Here is a 27,707-nt window from a genome sequence, read left to right as displayed (position 1 = left end):
CATGCCTGGTTTCCACCGTGAAGGTGTGAGGAGGTGTGATGGTGTGGGGGTGCTTTGCTGGTGACACTGTTGGGGATTTATTCAAAATTGAAGGCATACTGAACCAGCATGGCTACCATAGCATCTTGCAGCGGCATGCTATTCCATCCGGTTTGCGTTTAGTTGGACCATCATTTATTTTTCAACAGGACAATGACCCCAAACACACCTCCAGGCTGTGTAAGGGCTATTTGACCATGAAGGAGAGTGATGGGGTGCTGCGCCAGATGACCTGGCCCCCACAGTCACCGGACCTGAACCCAATTGAGATGGTTTGGGGTGAGCTGGACCGCAGAGTGAAGGCAAAAGGGCCAACAAGTGCTAAGCATCTCTGGGAACGCCTTCAAGACTGTTCGAAGACCATTTCAGGTGACTACCTCTTGAAGCTCATCAAGAGAATGCCAAGAGTGTGCAAAGCAGTAATCAAAGCAAAAGGTGGCTACTTTGAAGATCCTAGAATATGACATATTTTCTGTTGTTTCACACCTTTTTGTTATGTATATAATTCCACATGTGTTAATTCATAGTTTTGATGCCTTCAGTGTGAATCTACAATTTTCATAGTCATGAAAATAAAGAAAACTCTTTGAATGAGAAGGTGTGTCCAAACTTTTGGTCTGTACTGTATATATATACTACTCACAAAAAGTTTGGGTCCCTATAGTAAACATAATCTGTTACCACTGAGGAAGGAACATTACGTTCCAAAACGCGTCTGGTGGGTACGGCTTGTTGAACATTGAAGGTATACAGTTGCAAGTGACCTGAAGTTTATCTATACAGCAACATTCCACGTTGGCTTTGGCGTCGCTGAGCACCAGCCGCGCATGCGCAGTAAAACCTTTTAAGCCGGCACGGAGCAGAGCAAACGGCCAATGGAAGCATAGAGGGAGGACCACACCACTGAAGGATTTGTGAGTTATAACCCCCAGAATTACTGCCAACATTAACAGTTATTGCAAGACAATCTAAGGAGTCATCTTACTGGGCACAGTGCAACTGATATTGGGAAAATTCATAAATATCCTGTATCAAAGCAAGATTCTAATAGCACTACAAGTCCCATCACAAGCCCAGGGGCGCTAGCAAATTGAACATTATTAAGACTCTATAAAGATAAGATAAGTCTTTTTCTTGCATATCAGATATCAGGATAATTCAATATTATCCCACATCAAAGCAAGACTTTAATTGCACTATAAGTCCCAGTAGAAACGCTAACAAACACCATTCAGCCTCTATAAACAGCATGCATACCTAATTAATGAATTATAAGCGTAACAAAGCCGTGCCTTTTTATTATTATTATTATTATATATACATTTTTAGGCGTGAGCTCCGCATTCAGAAATATATAAAGGGACAGAGAGTATGTTTTAACATAATTTTTATTGTTATTTTAATTGGAATATTGTTTTTTGTAATACAGTTGGATTGATATAGTAAAATTATATGCAAATTGAATGTGAGCTAGTTTTTTTGTGTTTTATGCCATAATGACTGATTGGTAGTTGGTGGGCTGAGATCCAGTACATACTGGTTGAGCTTTTTAGTTGTTCACGTGAATAAAAGATGTCTTCCCTGTGGTGGAATTGTGTTTGATGCCATTCAAATGTTCTCCTTGTCCCTCAAAAAACAAGCCTTCATACCAAAAAGTTATGGCTCTGGGAAGGCAGGGAGTAAAAAAACAAAAACTCAAAAACTCAAAATTTCATGTTGCTGAAGGGGTTAATGTGTACATACTTGTACACACCCACTTCAGATGGTCAGAACTTCTTCAGGTAAAATTTTAGACTGTAAGACAAGTAAATCCAAGTAAATGGCGTCACTCAGTGTCATGGGAAATAAACCACCCGTCTAGACATTGGTGCCCTGCCTCTGTACCACATGACTACAGTCTCATCTTCCTGTAGTGATTCATAAATTCACATAATTCCTTGTTTTTCAAGACTACTAGGGAATAGCCATGCAATTAATAAATTGCCAAATTGTGTGTATTTTTGTTAAGGCACTGTGCGTCAGCGCTGCAGGGGAGAGGAGTCCGTCGCTTTCTCCGCCTCCGGGCGAAGGCTGGCAGGTTTCTTTCCTTGTGTGCATAGGAATTAAACCTGTGACTTGTCTGGAGGTGGGGACAGCAACCCCCATCATACTCCTTTCCCCTTCAGTGCTGGTGCACATTGCGGGGTTTAGCATGTTAGTACTCTAAGGGTACCTTTACATGGTGCAGGTTTGTGTGCAGGTGTTCCTTTTTTATGTTTGGTTTTTATGCAGTTTTTTGTGCGGATTTTCTGAAGATCTTATTCTTTCTTTGAAAAGGATCAAATCTGCAAAAGAAAACAAAAATTGACATGCTATGGATTTCGATAGCTGCACAGCAGGTCGATTTCCGCATCTTAAAAATAAGCAGAGTGCAGATGAAATGTGGCTAATCTCACTGCTGGTACGGTATTACACTGCAGTTTTTCCACACAAAATCTGTGCAGAAAAAAATACGTGCATAATCTGCACTGTATACAGGCACCCTAAGGCCAGTTGCCCACAGATGGAGGTGAACGAACATAAGATCCATATAAATTTCTGTGCGGATATTATTTCTTTGGCATATCCACACCAAAATCTGCCATGTCCCACAGTGTTTTTTTGGTGCGGATTTGATGCCAGTGATATAATTGAAATGCTATTAAATTTAAAAACCGCACAGCAGGTCAATTTCCGCATGAAAAAATCCACAAAGTGTACAAGAGATTAGTGCAATCTCATACACTTTGCTGGTACTGTAATACGCAGTTTTTTTTCCACACTGGAATCCAAGCTAAAATTTTTTATAAAACGCACGTATTCCGCAACAGTAACAGATATCTGAAATCAGCGGGTCTGTCACTACACTATGCTGCCACCACGGAGGACAGCACAGTACAGGTGACAGTACAGGTGACAGGTTCCATTTAAATGAAATGCATATTTCTCTAAATATAAACTAATCACAATGAATCTGTTTTGCAGTGTATATTGTTTTCACCATACAAGGGAAAAAAATGCTAATGGTAAGTCTTTATTGCAGTTTCTGTTACTTGTTTTGTCTGTTTTTGTTAGTTGGTTATAATGGTATATTTCCACCTTGAACAATGTTCACATCCAGTTTGTACATCAGGAAAATCTCCCAAAATCTGATCTGAACATAACCCCCTGACATATGCATCGGCTCACTGGGAAATTTCCCTGTGGGGTCTACGGCCAGTCCGCCCCCTGTATGCAGCTGTATGTATTGTTCATAAGCTGCCTTATAATAGGCTACGGCTACACGACGACATTTGTCGCACCAATGTTGCGCAACACTTTTTATATGGTAGTCTATGCTGTTGAACTGCGACATGCTGCGACTGCGACACGACAGTCGCAAAAAAAACATTCAAGATGGATTTTTCTGCGACTGTCACGGTGCGACAGCATAGACTACCATTATAAAAATTGTTGCGCGACACATGTTGCAGTGTAGTTGTGCCCTATTTGTCACGCAACTTATTGTATTCGTGTAGCCCAAGTCTAAAGAAACAAAGAAGGCAGTTTTTGGCCTCAGTCTGATCTATAGGAGTTTATGGACAGTCAGGTTAATTTCCTCTTCTTCAGGAGGAAGGAGAAGACTGTCTCTCTAATACCACCTATAGGTAGCTTCCTTGTAAGTCAGTGACCTACTTATTAAAGAGCCTTGAAATGTGACTTGGGATATCTGCTAAGCCACCAGTGACATCTCTATGAAAGGAGAAATTGTACCCCTTGTGGGTATTTCCCAGCACATGTGCTCAGTGGATATACCAAAGATGGTTGGATAAACCCTAAGGCCCTCTGCACACAACTGTATCAGTTTTGCGGTACGCAGATCGCAGATCCACAAAATGCAGATGTAGTCCGCCATGAAGCATATTCTTGTCCCCAAAACGGACAGGTTCTATAATTTGTGGCCCAGCCACACGGATGCAAGCAGCAAACGAAAGGATTTGGGAGAAATACTGCAGCATTCTGTCTTCAGTGCAATTCCTAATTTATTCACCAAGAATGCAACTTTTCGACTACAATGAGTTTCTTTCAAGAAGACTGACTCGGCTTGAAAAAGACTCATTGTAGTCGAAACGTTGCATTCTTAGTGAATAAATTAGGAATTGCATTAAAGACATTGAGTGCTGCAGTATTTCTCTAAAATCCTTGATTATCAGGGGACTGCTGGGCTAAGGCACTGGCACTGCCACTTCAGGGACTGTCCAATTTGGACTTAACAGTAGTGCTGCTTAATTTTGGATATTAGCATATTAGCAAGACATACGTGTGCTGTCCATTATTTTTTTTTGCAGACCCCTAAAAATGAATGGGTCCGTGTGCGATCAACAAAAAATGCTGATCGGACATGGACCAAAAATACAGTCGTGTAGAGCAGTGTTTCCCAACCAGTGTGCCTCCAGCTGTTGCAAAACTACAACTCCCAGCATGCCCGCACAACCAAAGGCTGTCCGGGCATGCTGGGAGTTATAGTTTTGCAACAGCTGGAGGCACGCTGGTTGGGAAACACTGGTGTAGAGGATCATGACTATTTACATAGGCTAAGCTGAGAGAAGGCCATAGCGCAACCGCGAGTGCCTTCTCAAACAGCTGTACCTGGTTTTGGACACCCACCCATCAGATACTGATAACCTATCCATAGTGCGACACCATTGTCTATAAATACAAAAAATGGTGGGCGACACATGTCGCGGAGTAATGGCTTCCTTATTGTCGCTCAATACATGTCGCCAGGCAGACCTAGCCTTAGTGATGATATACACACACCTTCTAGTTTCTGCTCTCTGACAGATACAGTATGTCACAAAGATCTTGCAAAGAGTCATGCTTAGTGAATCCAAGAGATTGCGATGGGAGCGCCGGTGTTCTGTACACAGCCAGACAGTTAATTTTGACCGCAGCACCTAAGATCTTTGACAAAAGGAGCTGGCTCACACTATTAGCCCACTGGCGAGTGCCAGTGGGTTACCATGGGAGTGTGATAAAGTCCCAAAGGTCAGACATCGGCCAAGTATTCCAAGACATTGTACAATCAATCAAGGGATCGCAGCTGCAAGTCACCTAATCTAGTGGGTCTAAAAAAAACTTTTTAAAGTTTATTAAAGTTTTTTTTTTATAATTTACCGTAAAAAAGATCGCAACAATCTGGCAACCTGTGGATGAAATAAAACATGTATATAGCACATGGCGTTTAAAAAAGTGTGGATTTGCTGTTTTTATTACATTACTCCAATTACAAAATAAAAAATGAGTCCAAAAACTAATGTAACCCAAAATGATACCAATACAAATTTCAACCTGTTCTACGGCAACAATCCCTCACACGACTACACAAACTGAAAAAATAAAAAGGTTATGGTATTGTAGCAAAAATGGACTCTTTCAATAAAACATATTTGGGCAGAAATGATGCAGTAAAAAATACATATTTTACTATTCTAGGAACACGTGTGGGAGAGGGAAAATATCATCCGAACCCTTTGTGAGGTACACTTAACCCCTTCCCGACCAGCGCCGTAGTACTACGGCGCGCTGATCGGGCTGCTGCATGCGCCCAGTCAGCTGCAGGGGATCGGCTGTTCCCATTAGCCGGACCCCTGCTGTATGCGCATTAACCCTTACTATGCCGCGGTGGTGTGTGGAGGGAAGGAGCTCCCTCCCCATCCCCATCGGGTCCCTTAGCTGCTGTGACGGGGACCCGATGGCTGGGACGGCAGCCCGATGCCTTTCCTGTTAGCCTGTGAAATCCAGCCCCCTGGTTCTTACAGGCAGGAAGGCAGGAAGTTTATTACACTGGTAATACACTTACAGCCAGTGCTTTACAAAAGTTTTGGGAAAAAAAATGTAAAAAAAAAAGAAGTTAAAATTGAGTTTTGAATAATAAAAAAATACACGTTTCAAGTAAAAAAAAAGCATTATTTTCCCATAATTAAGTAATATGTAATAAGTATACATATTAGGTATTGCTGCGTCCGTATCGACTCGCTCTATAAAAAAATCACATGATCCACCCTGTCAGGTGAATGCAGTAAAAAATAAAATAAAAAAAACAGTGCCAAAACAGCCATTTCCCTCAACGATCAAAAAGACGTACGTACCCCAAAATGGTACTAATTAAACTGTCATCTCATCCCGTAAAAAATTAGAACGTACCTAAGACAATCGTCCAAAAAATAAAAAAAAATAGGGCAGTCAGAAAATGGCAACACAAAAACAAGATTTACCGATTTGTTTTTTGTACAGTGTAGAATGTGTACCAATGCCATTTATGGTGTTTTTTTCCCTATATTATTTACCAGATTTTCGCTCTATAAGACGCACCTATGTTTTAGAGGAAGAAAATAACAAAACTAAAAAATGTTCATTAGACCTCGGATCAGACCCCCAATCTTAATCAGACCTCGGATCAGACCACCAATCCTCATCATACCTCAAATCAGACACCCAATCTTAAAGGGGTTGTCCGGGTTCAGAGCTGAACCCGGATATATCCCCATTTTCACCCAGCAGCCCCCCTGACTTGAGCATCGGAGCAGTTAATGCTCTGATGCTCTCCTTTGCCCTGCGCTGAATCACGCAGGGCAAAGGCATTTTGTGGTGTTCCGGCGACGTATGGGGCCCTCTAGGGCTGCCAGACGGAGGCTTCCGCCTAGCAGTGAGCCCGGTGACTTCATACACTGATGGGCGGGCTTTAGTGCTGCCCTAGCTTGTAAAACGACTAGGGCAGCGGGAAAAGCCGGCCCATCAGAGCGAGTGACGTCACCATACAAACTGCTGGGCAGAAGCCTCCGTCCGGCAGTGTGTTATTGTAAATAAAAGAGCCCTTGCCCTGCGCGATCCTGCGCAGGACAAGGGAGAACATGAACTGCTCCGATGCTCAAGTCAGGGGGACTGCCTTGGTGAAATTATGGGTATGTCCGGCTTCAGCTCTGAACCCGGACAACCCCTTCAATCAGACCTCAGATCAGACCCCCAGTCCTCATCAGACCTCAGATCAGACCCCCCAATCCTCATCAGACCCCCAATTCTCATCAGACTTCAGATCAGACCCCCAATCCTCATTAGACCTCAGACCAGACCCCAAATCTTCATCAGATCTCAAATGAGATATAAAATAACTAAACTCTCCTGCTCTGGACTGCGTTGCCACTAGGGAGATCCAGCTTGCTCCTCCTGCTCCGCTGCTCTGTGACCTAACATCGCACAGCGTCAGGTCATAGTGTGCGCTTATGTACACTACGTCTTGACACTGTGCGCAGTCAGGACACAGCACGGCTCCAGGAGAAGATGAGGAGTGGTGAGTTGTTTTGTTAGACTTGGTTTCCGAAGTTCCAATGTGAGGTCTGTGGGTAAAAAAAGCTAGAAAATGTGTCTGTATTATGAAGTAAGTTGCTGTCTCTTATGAAACTATTTAAACATCTCCTCATTATCGCACCAAACCTATGTTCTAGAATTGTCATGTCCTTTTTAGACTGGACTGAGACGTGGATTATTCTGTTTATAGATTTTAAATAATTCTTTTCACCTACCATTCATTATCTGTTTTGTCACCTAACACTGCTGTGTTTATATTTTTACAGACTCAAAGGACATCCATGGAAAAGCTAAAAAGTGTATACAGGTACATTGAAGGCAATTGTCAACAGGTTTCCCTTAAAGAGGTTGCCTCATCATGGACAATGGGGCATATCGCTAGGATATGCCCCCATTGTCTTATAGGTGTGGGTCAAGAACGGAGCCCCGCAAGTGAAGGCGGGCGAACTGCACATGCGCAGCTGCCTTCTATTGATTTTCTATGGGGCCGGCGAAAATAGCAGAGGGCTGGCTCGGCTATTTCCATAGAAATAAATGGGAGTGGGGGCTGCGCATGCGCTGTAAGCTCCCATTCACTTCTATGGGGAGCTGGCTTGGTGGTGGCCGGACCAGAGTCCTCCATCCACCACCTTGCAGGGCTCCGTTCTCGATATAGGTGCGGGTCCCAGGAATGGGTCCCGCACCTAAAGGGCAATGGGGGCATATCCTAGTGATATGCCCCCATTGTCCATGATGAGACAACCCCTTTAAAGGGCATCTGTCTTCTCATACCAGTAGATAAAACTGTTGCCACTGTAGATCCACGCTTGTCAGCAGAGTTTCGGATTATCTATGGCATCTCCATATGTGCTAGCAATCCGGTGAAAAAAAATACTTTTTTATGGTATACAAATTACCCCAAGGTGAAACGAGGGCGGTGCCGTTGCACCCACAGGCTCCGCTCCCTGTCTGCTTTACCAGGCCCCACCCATTTTGATTGACAGGTCAGGCAGTGAAAACATATTCATGCCAGACCCTAAAGTCTCGAATCCCTGTACAACATATGTGCTGGACACGCTCTGGCACGGCTTCAGGGCCAAGTGTGAATGGCCTCAGTCAAAGCGGTGTGGGTGTGGCATAGTAGACAGGGAGTGGAGCCTAGGGGTTAATTTGCATATCATAAAAAATGTTTTCTTCAAATTGCTGGCACATATGGAGATGCCACAGATATCATGAGACTGGTGACAAGCGTGGTTCTACAGCAGCCGACCATTTTACCTACTGACATGTGGTGTGTGTATTTATATGTGTGTGTATATATATATAAATACACACACACACACACACACACCCCCTTGAACCTTAAATCTCATAATCTTCCACCCTAATAACAACATGAAAGAATGAGTTGATTTTATTGGCCACTGCAGCCTTTTTATTGAAGGGCCTCAGCTAATACAATATTACATGCCACAATAAGGCACACAACATAAAATATAAGCATGGCATCCAACCAGATAATAGCATTATAAGCATTTACTGAGTAAACATCCGAGGTGGGCGGTCGGCCCGACAGCAATGTAATTTACTTCCAGTCCATTAACCTAGTTGAAAGGAACCAGTGAGCAAACCCATGCGACATATCCCTATTAATAACCCACAGACTTCCACCAGATCTCCATTTGTTTTCAGTGGGATGCCCCACTGCTGTTCATGTGTCCTTGTTTTTTTGCCCTGACCGTGCCTAGAAAGAATATGTTTGTCGAAGCACAAACTACCTATCTCCCATAAACCCTATCAGCTTCTCCTTTTGCATCTTCAGCCAGGTCCATAAATATTGGGACATTGACACAATTCTAACATTTTTGGCTCCATACACCACCACATTGGATTTGAAATGAAAAGAACAAGATGTGCTTTAACTGCACACTGTCAGCTTTAATTTGAGGATATTTAGATCCAAATCAGGTGAACGGTGTAGGAAGTACAACAGTTTGCATATGTGCCTCCCACTTGTTAAGGAACCAAAAGTAATGGGACAATTGGCTTCTCAGCTGTTCCATGGCCAGGTGTGTGTTATTCCCTCATTATCCCAATTACAATGAGCAGATAAAAGGTCCAGAGTTCATTTCAAGTGTGCTATTTGCATTTGGAATCTGTTGCTGTCACCTCTTAAGATGAGATCCAAAGAGCTGTCACTATCAGTGAAGCAAGCCATCATTAGGCTGAAGAAACACAACAAACCCATCAGAGAGATAGCAAAAAACATTAGGCGTGGCCAAAAGAACTGTTTGGAACATTCTTAAAAAGAAGGAACGTATCGGTGAGCTCAGCAACACCAAAAGACCCGGAAGACCACGAAAAACAACTGTGGTGGATGACCGAAGAATTATTTCCCTGGTGACGAAAACACCCTTCACAACAGTTGGCCAGATCAAGAACACTCTCCAGGAGGTAGGTGTATGTGTGTCAAAGTCAACAATCAAGAGAAGACTTCACCAGAGTGAATACAGAGGGTTCACCACAATATGTAATCCATTGGTGAGCCTCAAAAACAGGAAGGCCAGATTAGAGTTTGCCAAACGACATCTAAAAAAGCCTTCACAGTTCTGGAACAACATCCTATGGACAGATGAGACCAAGATCAACTTGTACCAGAGTGATGGGAAGATAAGAGTATGGAGAAGGAAAGGAGCTGCTCATGATCCTAAGCATACCACCTCATCAGTGAAGCATGGTGGTGGTAGTGTCATGGCGTGGGCATGTATGGCTGCCAATGGAACTGGTTCTCTTGTATTTATTGATGATGTGACTGCTGACAAAAGCAGCAGGATAAATTCTGAAGTGTTTCGGGCAATATTATCTGCTCATATGCAGTCAAATGCTTCAGAACTCTTTGGACGGCGCTTCACAGTGCAGATGGACAATGACCCAAAGCATACTGCAAAAGCAAGAGTTTAGGGGAAAGAAGTGGAATGTTATGCAATGGCCAAGTCAATCACCTGACCTGAATCCGATTGAGCTTGCATTTCACTTGCTGAAGACAAAACTGAAGGGAAAATGCCCCAAGAACAAGCAGGAACTGAAGACAGTTGCAGTAGAGGCCTGGCAGAGCATCACCAGGGATGAAACCCAGCGTCTGGTGATGTCTATGCGTTCCAGACTTCAGGCTGTAATGGACTGCAAATAAATTGCAAGTTTGCAACCAAGTATTAAAAAGTTAAAGTTTGATTTATGATTATTATTCTGTCCCATTACTTTTGGTTCCTCAACAAGTGGGAGGCACATATGCAAACTGTTGTAATTCCTACACCGTTCACCTGATTTGGAAATACCCTCAAATTAAAGCTGACAGTCTGCAATTAAAGCACATCTTGTTCGTTTCATTTCAAATTTCATTGTGGTGGTGTATAGAGCCAAAAATGTTAGCATTGTGTCGATGTCCCAATATATATGGACCTGACTGTATATAGCAAAAAAAAAGGCCATACAATTCTTGGATCCTTTCTCCCAACTGGTCAGGATAACAAAGGCCTGCAATGAGTTAGAAAATGTCCTAAGAAACAACCGGTACTTCCTTTTCTCCTCTTCCTCCTTCTTGCTAGTCCCTTGTTTTGCCCTCTCCAGAATAAAGCATTCAAACAGGAAAAAATTCTACATGTTGCCACTTCCAAATATTTTCTATAACCACCTGCTTCAAATGATCCCCTAGTGGTCCTTTAAAGGATCTATTTGCTTCCCTGAGCGGAATCATGTAATCAAGGGACATCATCCTTCTGAGTGTTCTGTATCTGAAAGCACATCAGGACCAACCCATACTCCTGGAAGCGGCTACCACTAACTGCACCCTGCTTCCCCTTTTTCTGCCCATGTCGCCACTGTCAATGGTCACCCAGCTCATAAAAGGGGTTTGCATACATTCACAAGGCTGTAGGGAAACTACGATTCTACGGGCCAGAGTTTGTTTGGTCCCTCACTTCTCTGCTGGCCAACACTGCTTTTTTATATACCTCTTGGATTTCTTTTGCATTTTCCCTGCTGCCACATCAGTCCTAGAGCAGAAAGCATAAGGAGCAGATTCCATTTTAACCAATTCATTTGGGTCGCATACAACAGTGATACAGTGATTTTACTTTTGGCTTAGTGATCAGCTAATTTGTGAAAATTTGCTTAGTCAATGTTTTGGTGATTGGTGATATTTCCAGAGCCATGTTTCCAAAATATGTCAATGTCTTGAGAATTAAAGGGGTTATCACATGATTTAAGTAAAAAATTAAAATCAGACATAATACAGTAGACGACCCTTACATGGATCCCTGTACCTTCTCCACATTCATTACTCCAATTGCTCTGCTAGATTTATTTCAAGCTGGCAGCTCAGGGGTGTGTTTCCTTTCTCGGGGTGTGTCCATTCTGCTGCAGCTAGTGGCAGTTCAAGGATAGAACTAAGCTTGGGCTTTAATCTCAATGAGCTGGACAAAGAATGTAGAAAAAAAGCAAACAGCAGGTGGCGTTATACAGGTAGATTTCAGGGAATAACTTGGCGACTAGCGACTATACTAAACTTTTAATTGATAATTTTTTATCAGACCTTAGACCAGTCAACCAATCTTCGTCAGACATCAGATCAGACCAAAAATAACTCTGCACTCTCCGCTCCCTCGTTTTCTCCGGGCCTGCACTGCATTGTGACTTGACGTTGCGCAGCATCAGGTCATAGTGTGCACACTATGTCCTGACTCTGTATACATTCAGGACACGTGCAGCGAGGCACCCGGAGAAGACCATGGAATGGTGAATGGAGCTTTACTTACCGTTGCCCGAGCCTACTGCATACTAGTGAGTGCTTCCATAGTGAAATCGCTCACTAGTATTCGCTTTATAAGATACACCACCATTTTCCTCCCACTTTTGAGGGAAAAAAGTGTGTCTTATAAAGCAAAAAAATACGGTATTGTACATGCTATTCCAAAAGTATTCAAAACCAATTGCTGGGTTAAAAACTATAGAATATTTTTCGTGAGACAACCTCTTTAAGGGGCAAACACACCTTTTTAAAAAATAGTGAAAATTTGAGACAGGAAGGTCTGATTTGGCCTTTGCTTGTTTTCTTATTTTGGGACTATTTTCACCTACAGTCATGTGCACCTACTGAAAGACCTTTGTAAATGAAAATGTTTTTATCCAAAAACCTGGTCACAGATTATTTTTTCTTTGTTAGAGATACAACAAGAAAAGGTGGCAGAAAATGGTTGGTAAAGTAAGGTAAGTTGGCAAATTAGTTAAGAATGGTAAATGGATGTAATATTACCACTTTACAAAGCGCTGGTGCGGCCTCATCTGGAATATGCAGTTCAGTTCTGGGCACCAGTTCATAGAAAGGACGCACTGCAGCTGGAGAAAGTACAGAGGAGAGCGACTGAACTGATATGAGGCATGGAGGGTCTTAGTTATGAAGAAAGATTAAAATAATTGAATTTATTTTGTCTTGAGAAGAGATGTCTAAGGGGGGGACATGATTTATCTATACAAATATATAAATGGGCCATACAAAAAACTTGGTGAAAAACGGTTCTATGTAAAATGCCCTCAAAAGACAAGGGGGCACTGCCTCCAACTGGAGAAGAAAAAGTTCAGTCTCCAGAAGTGTCAAAGCTTCTTTTCTGTAAGAACTGTGCATCTGTGGAATAGACTTCCTCAGGACGTGGTCACAGCAGGAACAGTGGACAATTTTAAAAAGGGTTTAGATGAATTCTTTGCTTATGAAAATGTGTAGAAATCTGAGTCTCACATCCTTTTGGGATTCGCGTCCACACTTATCCCTTGGTTGAACTCGATGGACTTACAGTGCTGCCAGTAATTATTCATACCCCTGGCAAATTTTGACTTAAAGGGATTCTGTCACCTCCCCTAAGCCAAAAAACGATTTTAAAGCAGCCATGAAGCACAGCTTACCTGGATTAGGCTGTGCTCTTTTATCTTGCAATCCGTCCAGCAGTTACTGCAAAAAACGACTTTTATTCATATGCAAATGTGTCCTGAAGGTGCCCAGAGGGGCGTTTTGTTCTTCTTAGAGAGCCCAGTACCGCCCCTCTTACAGTGCCCAGCCCGCCTTCCTTGCACTGTCTAACCGCCGCCCCCAGCCTGCCACAGCCTCTCCTCCCCCTCCCTCACGCCGAACGAACTTTCGCACAGGCGCAGTACCCACTGAGGGCTGCGCCTGTGCGATCAGCAGGAGACTGAGGGCAGGAGCTTCATCCTCGTCACTGGGCATGCGCCGAGCCCAGTGACGTCCGATGCTCGCTCTTCCCTCAGTCAGCAGGGAAGAGCGAGCATCGGACGTCACTGGGCTCGGCGCATGCCCAGTGACTAGGATGAAGCTCCTATCCTCAGTCTCCTGCTGATCGCACAGGCGCAGCCCTCAGTGGGTACTGCGCCTGTGCGAAAGTTCGTTCGGCGTGAGGGAGGGGGAGGAGAGGCTGTGGCAGGCTGGGGGCGGTTAGACAGTGCAAGGAAGGCGGGCTGGGCACTGTAAGAGGGGCGGTACTGGGCTCTCTAAGAAGAACAAAACGCCCCTCTGGGCACCTTCAGGACACATTTATATGAATAAAAGTCGTTTTTTGCAGTAACTGCTGGACGGATTGCAAGATAAAAGAGCACAGCCTAATCCAGGTAAGCTGTGCTTCATGGCTGCTTTAAAATCGTTTTTTGGCTTAGGGGGGGTGACAGAATCCCTTTAAAGTTACTTTTATTCAACCAGCAAGTAATTTTTTGACGGAAAATGACATAGGTGTCTCCCAAAAGATAATAAGACGATGTACAAGAGGCATTATTGTGGAAAAAAAAAACATTTCTCAGCTTTTATTTACATTTGAGCAAAAAGTGTCCAGTCCAAAATTATTCTTTTTAGGTATTTTAGGTATTTTTGCCCATTCATCTTTAGCAATGACCTTCAAATCTTTCAGGTTCGAGGGTCTTCTTGCCATCACCCTGATCCAGGGGCAGGGGCTGACTGGCAACTTTTGGCCCAGGGGGCAAGTAACACGCAGAGGCCCACTGAGCCCCCCTCCTGCTTACCCATTTCCCCTGCCTCCTCCTGACCCCCCCCCCCCCCCTTGACACTTTCGTCAGCTGTATATTGTGGGGCACGGTATATGCTATGTGTGTATAACATAAACATATTTCATATGAAAACTTACAATTACTTGGCTTGGCCCTTGGGGATCTCGGACACCTCCACACTTTGTCCGGGGGCTCGGCGGAGCTGATGTGTTTTATCCTAATGGGAAAAATGAAAAAAAGGATTTGGAGAAGGGGCAGAGGGATAGCAGAGCAGGGAGAGGCTGGTGCTGCTACTAGGGGGTCATACCATGGGGGAGTAATAAAGCCCACCATAATGCCCCCTTCCCAGTTGTAATAATTCTCCTTATAATAGACAGTGTCAAAAATACACCCTTGTAATGTCTCCAGTTGAGCTAATGTCCCCATAGTGCCCCCTATAATGTGCCAGTAGCCAATAGGCCCCCCTATAATGTGCCAGTAGCCAATAGGCCCCCCTATAATCTGCCAGTAGCCAATAGGCCCCCCTATAATCTGCCAGTAGCCAATAGGCCCCCCTATAATCTGCCAGTAGCCATAGCCCCCCATATATTGTGCCAGTAGCCATAGGCCCCCCTAATAATGTGCCAGTAGCCATATGCCCCCCTATAATGTGCCAGTACCCATAGCCCCCCTATATAATGTGCCAGTAGCCATACCCCCCCATAATGTGCCAGTAGCCATAGCCCCCTATAATGTGCCAGTAGCCAGATAGGGCCCCCCTATAATGTGCCAGTAGCCATATTGGGCCCCCCTATAATGTGCCAGTAGTCATAGCCCCCCTATAATGTGCCAGTAGCCATACCCCCCCTATAATGTGCCAGGAGCCATACCCCCCTATAATGTGCCAGTAGCCATACCCCCCCTATAATGTGCCAATAGCCAGATAGGGCCCCCCGATAATGTGCCAGTAGCCAGATAGGGCCCCCCTATAATGTGCCAGTAGCCATATTGGGCCCCCCTATAATGTGCCAGTAGCCATATTGGGCCCCCCTATAATGTGCCAGTAGCCATACCCCCCTATAATGTGCCAGTAGCCATACCCCCCTATAATGTGCCAGTAGCCATACCCCCCCTATAATGTGCCAGTAGCCAGAGAGGGCCCCCTATAATGTGCCAGTAGCCCATAGGCCCCCTACTATAATGTTCCAGTAGCCAGATAGGGCCCCCCTATAATGTGCAAGTATCCAGATAGGGCCCCCCCCCCTATAATGTGCCAGTAGCCAGTAGCCAGATAGGCCCCCCTATCAGTGACAGAAATAAGGAGGAAAAAAGCCAGTCAGACTTATACTTACCTCCTACCTCCAGCCGAGTCCAGCACCTTCACTGAAATACTCCCGTCCCGCCTCCAGCGCTGCTCCTTACTTTACGGCCGCGCAGCGGCTCAGTCAGGCGGCGCGATGACGTCATCTCGTCGCCTGCGCCGGTCCGGCGGCCTCTCTGATAGGCTGCCGGCCGCACGCCTCCCCAGCTCCCCGTCTCCCTCCGCAGGGCAGGCTGCAGTGTGCAGTCACATATAATTCCGGCCCAGCCGGCCGGGACAATGAGCTGACAGAGAGGCCCGGGGGGCAATTGCCCCCCTGCCCCCCGGCCCAGTCCGCCCCTGTCCAGGGGCGTAGCTAAAGGCTCATGGGCCCTGGTGCAAGAGTTCAGTTTGGGCCCCCCTTCTCTCAGGGCTTTATCGCCAGGGGCCGGGAAGCACATAGCCTTTGTGCTGCCTGAGGCAAAAATTGAAACGGCATTCCCCCCCATGGCAAATTCTTGACCTAACCCCTTACGTCTAGCCAGAGGTGTAACTTAAATAGCATGCACTTTCTATAATACCATTGTCTTCACATGCGGCACAAGGGACCTTGGGCCCCCTCAGGCTCCTGGGCCTGGTAGCGACTGCTACCTCTGCACCCCCTATAGCTACGCCCCTGCCCCTTAGGAAATCTCTCATCAGATGTGAGAGCAGCAGCGATCGATCAGCCAGGATTAATGTGCACAGTGGGAGGCCCCCCTTAGGCAAGTGACAAACTGCCCCCCCTCATTCTTAGGCAAGTGACAAACTCAGCTTTGCTACATCTACAATGAGCAACTACAACAAATGTAATGCCAAACTGCAGTTCCTCTATGTGATGCCTTGGATAGCTTCCACTGGACCCACAGGCTGTGGGTCCAGTGGAAGCTATCCAAGGCATCACATAGAGGAAGGGCAGTTTGGCATTGCATTTGTTGTAGTTGCTCATTGTAGATGTAGCAGAGCTGGGTTTGTCACTTGCCTAAGTTTAAGCTGGGGGGGCAGTTTGTCACTAGCCTAAGGCCAGGGTAAGGAGGGCCTCCCACCCAGGCTGTGCACATTGATCCTGGCTGATCGATCGCTGCTGGCCTGCTGCTGTGCTGCCTGCAGTCACATCTGATGAGACTAGAGTACTGACTGAGATTTCTTTCCTAAAGGAGGGTGTATTGACTGGTCTGGGGACTGGGGCTGCTGCTGGGCTGCTTAATCACTATGTCATCGCCACCGGCGCTCCCACCAGGCGGGTTAGGGCCCCTGGACTCATTCAGGGACAGTCACAGTCTGACACTTAGACTGGTCTGGACCGGACCACCAGGACCCCGGTCCAGTCGGATGGTCCAGTAACATGTAACAGTGAGTGACAGTCAGTTTATAACGCCGCCGGCGCCACGCTCACCTGAGCAGACAGTCGGCAGTTGCGGTCGCAGGCAGGATAGGAGGAGGAGAGCTCTCAGCCAGGAGAGGAGTCAGTCAGACAGTGAGACGTCACTCGCAGGTTGCAGCCAGCACCGTCCCACACAGCTTCCTCTTCCGTCTTCCGACCTCAACTGAAGCCGCCCCCCCTCCCTCCTTCGCCTGCCCTGCACAATGCGCGTCACGCAGGGCCTCTGCTCCGCCCCCTGTGATTTCACTCAGTTATCAGCTGGGGCCGCGTTCTCCTGGCTTGAGGGGGCCCGTGGGCCCCCCTGACTTAGGGGCCCGGTCGCAATTGCGACCGCTGCGACCCCTATAGCTACACCACTGCCCTGATCTTTAGCTCCCTCCACAGATTCTCAATTGGATTCAAGTCTGGACTCTAGCTGGGCCACTCCAAAACGTTAATGTTGCTGTCTGCTAACCATTTCTTCACCACTTTTGCGGTGTGTTTTGGGTCATTGTCATGCTAAAATGTCCACTGGTGCCCAAGGCCAAGTTTCTCTGCAGACTGCCTGATGTTGTTGTTGAGAATCCTCATGTATTGCTCTTTTTTCATGGTGCCGTTTACTGTGATTAGGTTCCCTGGTCCATTGGCTGAAAAACACCCCAAAGCATTCGGTTCCCACCACCATGTTTGACAGTAGGGATGGTGTTCTTTGGGTTGAAGGCTTCTCCTTTTTTACGCCAAATGAAGGAAACATAATTGGGACCAAAGAATTCAATTTTTGTTTCATCTGACCATAACACAGAAGACCAAAAGTCTTCTTCTTTCTTTGTTCAGATGAGCTTTTTCAAAGGCCAAGTGAGCTCTCCTTCTTGGTCTGCATTGTGCAGTGTCCGTTGGATTGTCCGCCCTGAGACATTGCCACCAGCAGAGCCCAGATTCACCAGGATGGACTTGGTGGTGATCCTTGGATTCTTTTTCACCTCTCTAACTATCCTCCTGGCCAGCACAGGTGTGACTTTTGGCTTCCGACCACGTCCTCTGAGATTTTCCACAGTGCGGAACATCTTGTATTTTTTGCTCAAATGTAAATAAATGATGAGAAATGTTTTTTTTTCAGAATAATGCCTCTTTTACATCATCTTATTATCTTTTGGGAGACACCTGTGTCATTTCCTGTCAAAAAATTACTTGCTGGTTGAATGTTTGTCATGAGGAAGGACCCACATATCTAGGAGGTCTGAAAAGCGTAAACTTACACTTGTATACGGATTTTATAACACTGGAATAAAGTTACAATACTTCACCTGAACTGAGCTGGATATTTCTTCACTATTTTCTGAAATGATGAGAAATGTTTTTTTTTCTCAAAAATTACTTGCTGGTTGATTGCATTCCTTTTTTCAGTTTTTATCGCGCGGGTGCAATGTGTTTTGCACGCGCGTGATAAAAAACTGAATGTTGTACCCAGACCCGAACTTCTTAACAGAAGTTCAGGTTTGGGTTCAAGGTTGTGTAGATTGTATTATTTTCCCTTATAACGTGGTTATAAGGGAAAATAATAGCATTCTGAATACAGAATGTATAGTACAATAGGGCTGGAGGGGTTAAAAAATAATAATAATTTAACTCACCTTAATCCACTTGTTCGCTCAGCCGGCATCTCTTCTGTCTTCTTCTTTGAGGAATAGGACCTTTGAGGACGTCACTGCGCTCATCACATGGTCCACCACATGATCTTTTACCATGGTGATGGATCATATGACGGACCATGTGATGAGTGTAGTGACGTCATCAAAGGTCCTATTCCTCAAAGAAGAAGACAGAAGAGATGCCGGCTGAGCGAACAAGTGGATTAAGGCGAGTTAAATTATATATATATTTTTTTGAACCCCTCCGGCCCTATTGTACTATGCATTCTGTATTCAGAATGCTATTATTTTCCCTTATAACCATGTTATAAGGGAAAATAATAAAGATCGGGTCCCCATCCCGATCATCTTCTAGCAACCGTGCGTGAAAATCGCACCGCATCCGCGCTTGCTTGCAGATGCTTGCGATTTTCACACAGCCCCATTCACTTCTATGGGGGCCAGGGCTGCGTGAAAAACGCACAATATAGAACATGCTGCGATTTTCACGTAACGCAAAAGTGATGCGTGAAAATCAGTGCTCATGTGCACAGTCCCATAGAAATGAATGGGTCCAGATTCAGTGCGGGTGCAATGCGTTCACCTCACGCATTGCACCCGCGCGGGAATCTCGCCCGTGTGAAAGAGGCCTTAGTCAAAATTTGTCAGGGGTATGAATAATTATGGGCAGCACTGTATGTCTTTTCTCAACCGTATAAACTATCATACTAACTATGTAAAAAAATGTGACAGTAATTATAATTCATATCAAAAGTTGTAAGCCTTTGTTCACATCACTCCAACAATACATTTGTTATATACTCAGGGAAAACTCCTGCCATATATCTCAAAAGTATCCTTAGGGCCATGAGTGTCCTTTTGGCATCCATTGGGCTTTTTTTTTTGATGTTTTATAAAGACATTTGGTATAAAACACATACTGCTCGGTATACGTATATTTTAATATGGGGGACATATGCCACTGTATGCGTATATCGTGCCATATGTTGGAGCCTTCCATCTGAGGTATACATGGAGCAACTCTCCTAAAATATAATTGGGACATAAGACTCAAATGTGGCATGACCAGAGTCTAAGAAACTTTGAGCCTAATTTCTCATTACATTGCGCCGCTTTTGACACAAGTGCGGTTACTCCACTGGCCTTACCACTTTCTCCAAAAGGGAAGGGGACGGGCAGGCATAGTTGCTGGCACAGATCTCAGACTGCCAGATGCTGCGCCTAATTTATGACGAGGCTTACCTGGTTATCATAGCCCGGCATACGCCACCGGTTTGTGATAAATTAGGGCCTATCTATTTGTCATATAAATTCAATGACACACTAAAGAGATAAAGGCAACTATAAGGAAAGATCCTAAAGCTCATGCTTCAGCCACATCATATTTGGAATCTCCAAAAACATATAAAAAAATAATCAGATAGCGCCACAAGGAATAGAGGAAAAATGTCCTAATTGAATATTAGGGAATGCTTTCCCACTGCCTTGTGTCGACGTTCACACCATGTGCACATAGGGATTGAATATAAGCGATATAATGAGTAGAAATATGTGCTATTTTGTGACATACATAAAAAAATATTTTGACATTTTACTGAAAATGGTTTGTATCTTAAAAAACATCAGATTTGCATGCATACAATTTATCATTAAAAAGAATAATCTGGATTTGCTCTGCTGACCACTTGCCCTTAGGCCGCATGCACATGACTGTGGTGTGCTTTGCGGTCTGCAAACTTCGGATCCGCAAAATACGGATGGTGTCCGTGCGCGTTCCGCAATTTGCGGAATGGCACAGACAGCCTTTACATATAACTGCCTATTCTTAGGACATGTTATATTTTTTTTTGCGGGGCCACAGAACGGAGCAACATATGCGGACAGCACACAGAGTGCTGTCCACATCTTTTGCGGCCCCATTGAAGTGAATGGGTCTGCATCCGAGCCGCCAAAACAGCGGCTTGGATGCGGACCAAAACGACGGCCATGTGCATTAAGCCTTAGGGTTGTCCTGTCCACAACTACAGTTTTTTTGGGGGAGGGGGTTCACAATCGTATTTTTTCATGTTTTTTCCAAAGTTCAAATGTTATTGAAAATAAAAAAACAAAACATTACAGCTCAAATGGGAATGGGACAACACTGAAAATAGGCATGGAAGCAGATGTTTCCTTTAGTAGCTGGGAGCTATTAAATCCTTAAAAGGGTTATCCGAGACTAAAAAATGCCGGGCCCCTCACACTGATTCTACTTACCTGGCTCCCCACTCTCTGTGCTGCTCCTGGTCCCCATACTGCCACTGCTGCTTCTCCCTATGCAGGGATGAAAACTTCCGGTGTGGCGGGGGAGCAGCCAATGGCAGACGGGGACAAGCCTCCCTATCGTCACCCGCGATGCTACGGAGGCTCGTCCCCATCCGCGTCTACCATTGGCTGCTCCCCCCCCCCCCTGCATTATATTGTAGAAAGCATGGCAAGGGGTCCTACCACTGCGCTAACTCTGGTGCACTAACTATGGTGTGAACACGGTCTGAAGGTGATGAAATCCAGCTCACAGCCAAGCTTCCACACAACCGCACAGCAGGACAACTAATGCAATGTGAACAAAGCCAGACTGTGAGCCACACCCATATCAGACCATGTGATGGAGGTTACCAGGTGCAAAAGAATGCACACATTCTTTTGCACCTGTGCATTCTTTTGCACCTGGAGACCTCCATCACATGGTCTGATATGGGTGTGGCTCACAGTCTTGCTTTGTTCACATTGCATTAGTTGTCCTGCTGTGCGGTTGTGTGGAAGCTTGGCTGTGAGCTGGATTTCATCACCTTCAGACCGTGTTCACACCATAGTTAGTGCACCAGAGTTAGCGCAGTGGTAGGACCCCTTGCCATGCTGAGTGACCGTGACGTGGTGCACGATGGGCTCCGATATCTTCCTGACAGGAATATATTAGCAAAAGTCTCAGCTTTTAATATCTGTTTGTATGACCAGCTAGTATAGTCAGTGACATATCTGTTTGGTGCATTTTTTTCAGTGATTTATATAATTGTATTTTCATCCGCACAATGTTCCAGTCTGTGTAGGATGCCTTTGTGGTGCATGTGGACCGCGCTGGCGTCCTCCTTTGTATGCATTATTTGCTCGGGATGGTCGTTTGCTGCGGTCCACATGCGGTGGGACTGCTCCCCCAATGAGAAACACGCTACAGTGTTTGGGGTTTGAGCAGCTCCCCCATACTTGCCACTGTATTTTTGTGGTCCATATGTGGTGGGACTGCTCGCCCAATGAAAAACACGCTACAGTGTTTGGGGCTTGGGCGGTTCCCCCATATTGGCCACTATAGTTTTGTTTATATGTATTTAATGTGTGCATTCTTTTGCACCTGGAGACCTCCATCACACGGTCTGATATGGGTGTGGCTCACAGTCTTGCTATGTTCACATTGCATTAGTTGTCCTGCTGTGCGGTTGTGTGGAAGCTTGGCTGTGAGCTGGATTTCATCACCTTCAGACCGTGTTCACACCATAGTTAGTGCACCAGAGTTAGCGCAGTGGTAGGACCCCTTGCCATGCTGAGTGACCGTGACGTGGTGCATGATGGGCTCCGATATCTTCCTGACAGGAATGTATTGGCAAAAGTCTCAGCTTTTAATATCTGCTTGTATGACCAGCTAGTATAGTCAGTGACATATCTGTTTGGTGCATTTTTTTCAGTGATTTACTACAGTAATACACTCTCAGCAGGAATCCAGGCCGTGTCACCACGGACCGCTCACGGCCATGTGCATTCGGCTTTAAAGGGGTATTCCGGTTGTTTGAAGTTAACCACTATCCACAGGATAGGCTGCGTGCACAAAGCCCAGGGCAGCAGGGAGAGTGTAAGGTCTTATTCACCCTAATAGAGCTCTATTAGGGTGAATAGGACAAGGGCTCTAGCCCCCTGGGGCTAATAGTTATTAAATAAAAAGTAAAAAAAAAAAAACACCAAAATATTACAAGTTTAAATCACCCACTTTCCCAATTTTACATATCAAATATAGACTGCCTGTCCAAATAAAAAGTCGTCACCAACAAAAAAAAAGGTAACACACTCTAGTATTTTGTTGGACCGCCTTTGCGGCATGCATTCGCTGTGGCATTGTTTCGATAAGCTTCTGAAATGTCACAAGATTTATTTCCATCCAGTGTTGCATTAATTTTTCACCAAGATCTTGCATTGATGGTAGAGTCTGACTGCTGCGCAAAGCCTTCTCCAGCACATCCCAAAGCTTCTCAATGGGGTTAAGGTCTGGACTCTGTGGTGGCCAATTCGTGTGTGAAAATGATGTCTCATGCTCCCTGAACCACTCTTTCACAATTTGAGCCGATGAATCCTGGCATTGTCATCTTGGAATATGCCCGTGCCATCAGGGAAGAAAAGATCCATTGATGGAATAACCTGGTGATTCAGTATGTTCAGGTAGTCAGCTGACCTCATTCTTGGAGCACATACTGTTGCTGAACCTAGACCTGACCAACTGCAGCAACCCCAGATCATAGCACTGCCCCCACAGGCTTGTACAGTAGGCTCTAGGCATGATGGGTGCATCACTTCACCTGCCTCTCTTCTTACCCTGATGCGCCCATCACTCTGGAACAGGGTAAATCTGGACTCATCAGACCACATGACCTTCTTCCATTGCTCCAGAGTCCAATCTTTATGCTCCCTAGAAAATTGAAGCTTTTTTTTCTGGTTTGCCTCACTGATTAGTGGTTTTCTTACGGCTACGCAGCTGTTCAGTCCCAATCCCTTGAGTTCCCTTCGCATTGTGCGTGTGGAAATGCTCTTACTTTCACTATTAAACATAGTCCTGAGTTCTACTGTTGTTTTTCTTCGATTTGATTTCACCAAACGTTTAAGTGATCGCCGATCACGATCATTCAGGATTTTTTTCCCGCCACATTTCTTCCTCAAATACGATGGGTCCCCACTATCCTTCCAGTTTTTAATAATGTGTTGGACAGTTCTTAACCCAATTTTAGTAGTTTCTGCAATCTCCTTAGATGTTTTCTCTGCTTGATGCATGCCAATGATTTGACCCTTCTGAAACAGAAAAACATATTTTCCACAACCACGAGATGTGTCTTTCGACATGGTGGTTTAAGAAATGAGAAGCAACTCATTGCACCAGTTGGGGTTAAATAACTTATTGCCAGCTGAAAGATAATCGCCCGTGCAGTAATTATCCAATAGGAGGCTCATAACTATTTGCTTAGTTAAATCCAGGTGGTGACTTTTTGGGGGGACAGGCAGTGTATAAGCAATTTAAAAAATAAACATATTAGGTACTGCCACTTCTGAAAAAGCCTGAACTATTATAATATTAAAAAATATCTCCTATGTGTTAAACTCTGTAACAGAGAAAAAATGTAAAACACACGATTTTCCATTTTTTTGTCACCCCCTTTTTTTTTTTTTTTTTACAAGTATCACAATACTTTTTTTATGTTAATGTATCAAAATCCTAGTTTTTGGAAACGGATCTGAGTTCTCTAAAAATCAGCCTTAGTGTTACCTAGTATTGTCTGTTTTTGGTTAGATGCCATTAAAGTGGCATTCCTATCCTGGGACATTGATGTTATATAGCTAGGATGTTCCATCAGTGTCATATAGGGGCAGGGTGCCACCTCTAGTACCCACTCTTATCTCCAGAACGGGGGCCCCCAAAGCGCAGGGAGGGCAGCCGTGCATGTGCGGTCATCATCCGTTCTCTGCTATCGGAGTTCTGAAAATAGCAGAGCACTGGCTCAGCTATTTCCGGCAGTCCCATATCCGTGAATGGAGAGGTGGCCACTCTGACTCGGCTGTTTTTGGAGTTCTGGTAGGAATGAATGGAGAGCAAGCCGAGCAAATGTAGCTGCTCTTCCTGTGCTTCGGGGACCCCATTCTGGAGATAAGGGAGGGTCCTAGAGGTGGAACAGGCACCTATCTGACATTGATGGAACCTCCTCGCTATATGCCATCAGTGTCCCAGGTGGGAATACCCCTTTAAGGTGAGAGGATGGCAACCACATATAAATGCACATGTGACACTTGTAGTTCTGATTAGGTTTGAGATCCTGAAGTTACGATAATTACTGTATGTGTTATGTTACAGGAAGAACAATATAAAGAAGCAGCATGATGATAGTGGTGAGATGTCTTCTAAAAATCATTCTTCATCTTCCTAAAATGTTATATTCTTGACTGCAGTGTTTTATAACAGACCTATTCACCATTTGGGGTTGTTCATCTTCATATACGTTTTTAATTTCTCGCTCCCTTCCTGCTGGACCAGTGGAGTCAAACTTACTTCCTTGCTCCCCACCACTTGCTACTGGCTCCTTCGGTCCACCACACTTCGGTCCAGCTTGTAAACTTCCATCATGGACAGGGGGGGTCACATGCACTGCTGCAGCCAATGACGGGTGGCACATCACTGCGTCATGTGCTACCACACGTTACTGCTCCGGCAAGTCACCCGTGACCACTGTTTGTGCTGAAAGGTTACATGTTGGGACTGGAGAGCAACGAAGAGAGCAGTAAACCGAAGGACCCGGAACCAGGCGGTGAGGATCAGGTAAGTGTGTTTGACTCAACAAATCCAGTGGAAAAGGAAAGGGGCGGGGGGAAGGCTGGGAATTAAAAAATGATAAAAAGCTGGGCAACTCATTTGAACCCCTTTGGGTTTTCTGGACATTTTGCAGCCAAAACACAGATTGTGGCTCTAGCTTGTACCCATGTTTGATAACGTATTTATATCTAACTTTGACATTAGAATACTTGCATACACAGCCTGCCTTGTTAATATAGAGTTATGCATACCTAATACAGTGGGATGCGAAAGTTTGGGCAACCTTGTTAATCGTCATGTTTTTCCTGTATAAATCGTTGGTTGTTACGATAAAAAATGTCAGTTAAATATATCATATAGGAGACACACACAGTGATATTTGAGAAGTAAAATGAAGTTTATTGGATTTACAGAAAGTGTGATATAATTGTTTAAACAAAATTAGGCAGGTGCATAAATGTGGGCACTGTTGTCATTTTATTGATTCCAAAACCTTTAGAACTAATTATTGGAACTCAAATTGGCTTGGTAAGCTCAGTGACCCCTGACCTACATACACAGGTGAATCCAATTATGAGAAAGAGTATTTAAGGGGGTAAATTGTAAGTTTCCCTCCTCTTTTAATTTTCTCAGAAAAGTAGCAACATAGGGGTCTCAAAACAACTCTCAAATGACCTGAAGACAAAGATAGTTCACCATCATGGTTTAGGGGAAGGATACAGAAAGCTGTCTCAGAGAATTCAGCTGTTGTTTCCACAGTTAGGAACATATTGAGGAAATGGAAGACCACAGGCCTCAGTTCAAGTTAAGGCTCGAAGTGGCAGACCAAGAAAAATCTCGGATAGACAGAAGCGACGAATGGTGAGAACAGTTAGAGTCAACCCGCAGACCAGCACCAAAGACCTACAACATCATCTTGCTGCAGATGGAGTCACTGTGCATCGTTCAACCATTCGGCGCACTTTACACAAGGAGATGCTGTATGCGAGAGTGATGCAGAGGAAGCATTTTCTCCGCCCACAGCACAAACAGTGCCGCTTGAGGTGGGCTAAAGCACATTTGGACAAGCCAGCTTCATTTTGGAATAAGGTGCTGTGGACTGATGAAACTAAAATTGAGTTATTTGGCCATAACAAGGGGCGTTATGCATGGAGGAAAAAGAACACAGCATTCCAAGAAAAACACCTGCTACCTACAGTAAAATATGGTGGTGGTTCCATCATGCTGTGGGGCTGTGTGGCCAGTGCAGGGACTGGGAATCTTGTCAAAGTTGAGGGACGCATGGATTCCACTCAGTATCAGCAGATTCTGGCGACCAATGTCCAAGAATCATGGGATACAAATGGCTGGGGGCACCTCCAACAATAGAAAAAGAGTGCCGACTCACGGTATGAAATAGACGATGCAAAAGGGAAGAAAAAGAATACCGAAACGGGAGCCGCACATCTAAAATATTACAAATTTATTGAAAAAGACAGACACAACACAGAATGATTAAAAATGTCGTATACAACAAATCAAGGCTATGTAAACCATGTATCAGTACATGCCATCCTGGCTCACCACAGACATATGGGCAAACCCCCACATCAATTAATAGATAACAGTAAAGTGCATGTAATCCATCAACAGGAATGAAAAAATCAAAATACTTATCATAAAAAGTATATCATGATGGGGGGCCTGCGTGGCGGTCAGGAGAAGAGCCCTAATGTCCAAGAATCAGTGACAAAGCTGAAGCTGAGACGGGGCTGGATCTTTCAACAAGACAACGACCCTAAACCCTGCTCAAAATCCACTAAGGCAGTTATGCAGAGGAACAAGTACAACGTTCTGGAATGGCCATCTCATTCCCCAGACCTGAATATAATTGTAAATCTGTGGTGTGACTTAAAGAGAGCTGTCCATGCTCGGAAGCCATCAAACCTGAATGAACTAAAGATGTTTTGTAAAGAGGAATGGTCCAAAATACCTTCAACCAGAATCCAGACTCTCATTGGAACCTACAGGAAGCGTTTAGAGGCTGTAATTTCTGAAAAAAGGAGGATCTACTAAATATTGATTTCATTTCGTTTTTGGGGCGCCCAAATTTATGCACCTGCCTAATTTTGTTTAAACAATTATAGCACGCTTTCTGTAAATCCAATAAACTTCATTTCACTTCTCAAATATCACTGTGTGTGTCTCCTATATGATATATTTAACTGACATTTTTTATCGTAACAACCAACGATTTATACAGGAAAATCATGACGATTAACAAGGTTGCCCAAACTTTCGCATCCCACTGTATGCTGACCCCTGGCCACCAATTCATCTATTATCTGTAGACCCCCGCAA

General features: G+C 44.7%; 1 protein-coding gene across 1 annotated transcript in view; it reads left to right on the top strand.

Moving 5' to 3' along the window:
• LOC122931366 overlaps positions 1 to 27,707 on the top strand; it is an 88,820-nt gene that overhangs the window by 49,030 nt on the left and 12,083 nt on the right. The window contains exons 4-7 of the mRNA XM_044285436.1: positions 3,043 to 3,083; positions 7,671 to 7,711; positions 12,605 to 12,648; positions 24,912 to 24,946. Coding sequence (XP_044141371.1) covers positions 3,043 to 3,083; positions 7,671 to 7,711; positions 12,605 to 12,648; positions 24,912 to 24,946 — 161 coding nt within the window. The remainder of the gene's footprint in view (positions 1 to 3,042; positions 3,084 to 7,670; positions 7,712 to 12,604; positions 12,649 to 24,911; positions 24,947 to 27,707) is intronic.

This window comes from Bufo gargarizans, chromosome 3 (assembly GCF_014858855.1).
Source record: "Bufo gargarizans isolate SCDJY-AF-19 chromosome 3, ASM1485885v1, whole genome shotgun sequence".
NCBI classification, from domain to species: domain Eukaryota; kingdom Metazoa; phylum Chordata; class Amphibia; order Anura; family Bufonidae; genus Bufo; species Bufo gargarizans.
The sequence above is the reverse complement of the archived record's forward strand: the minus strand, read 5'-3'. Positions and strand labels throughout refer to the sequence as shown.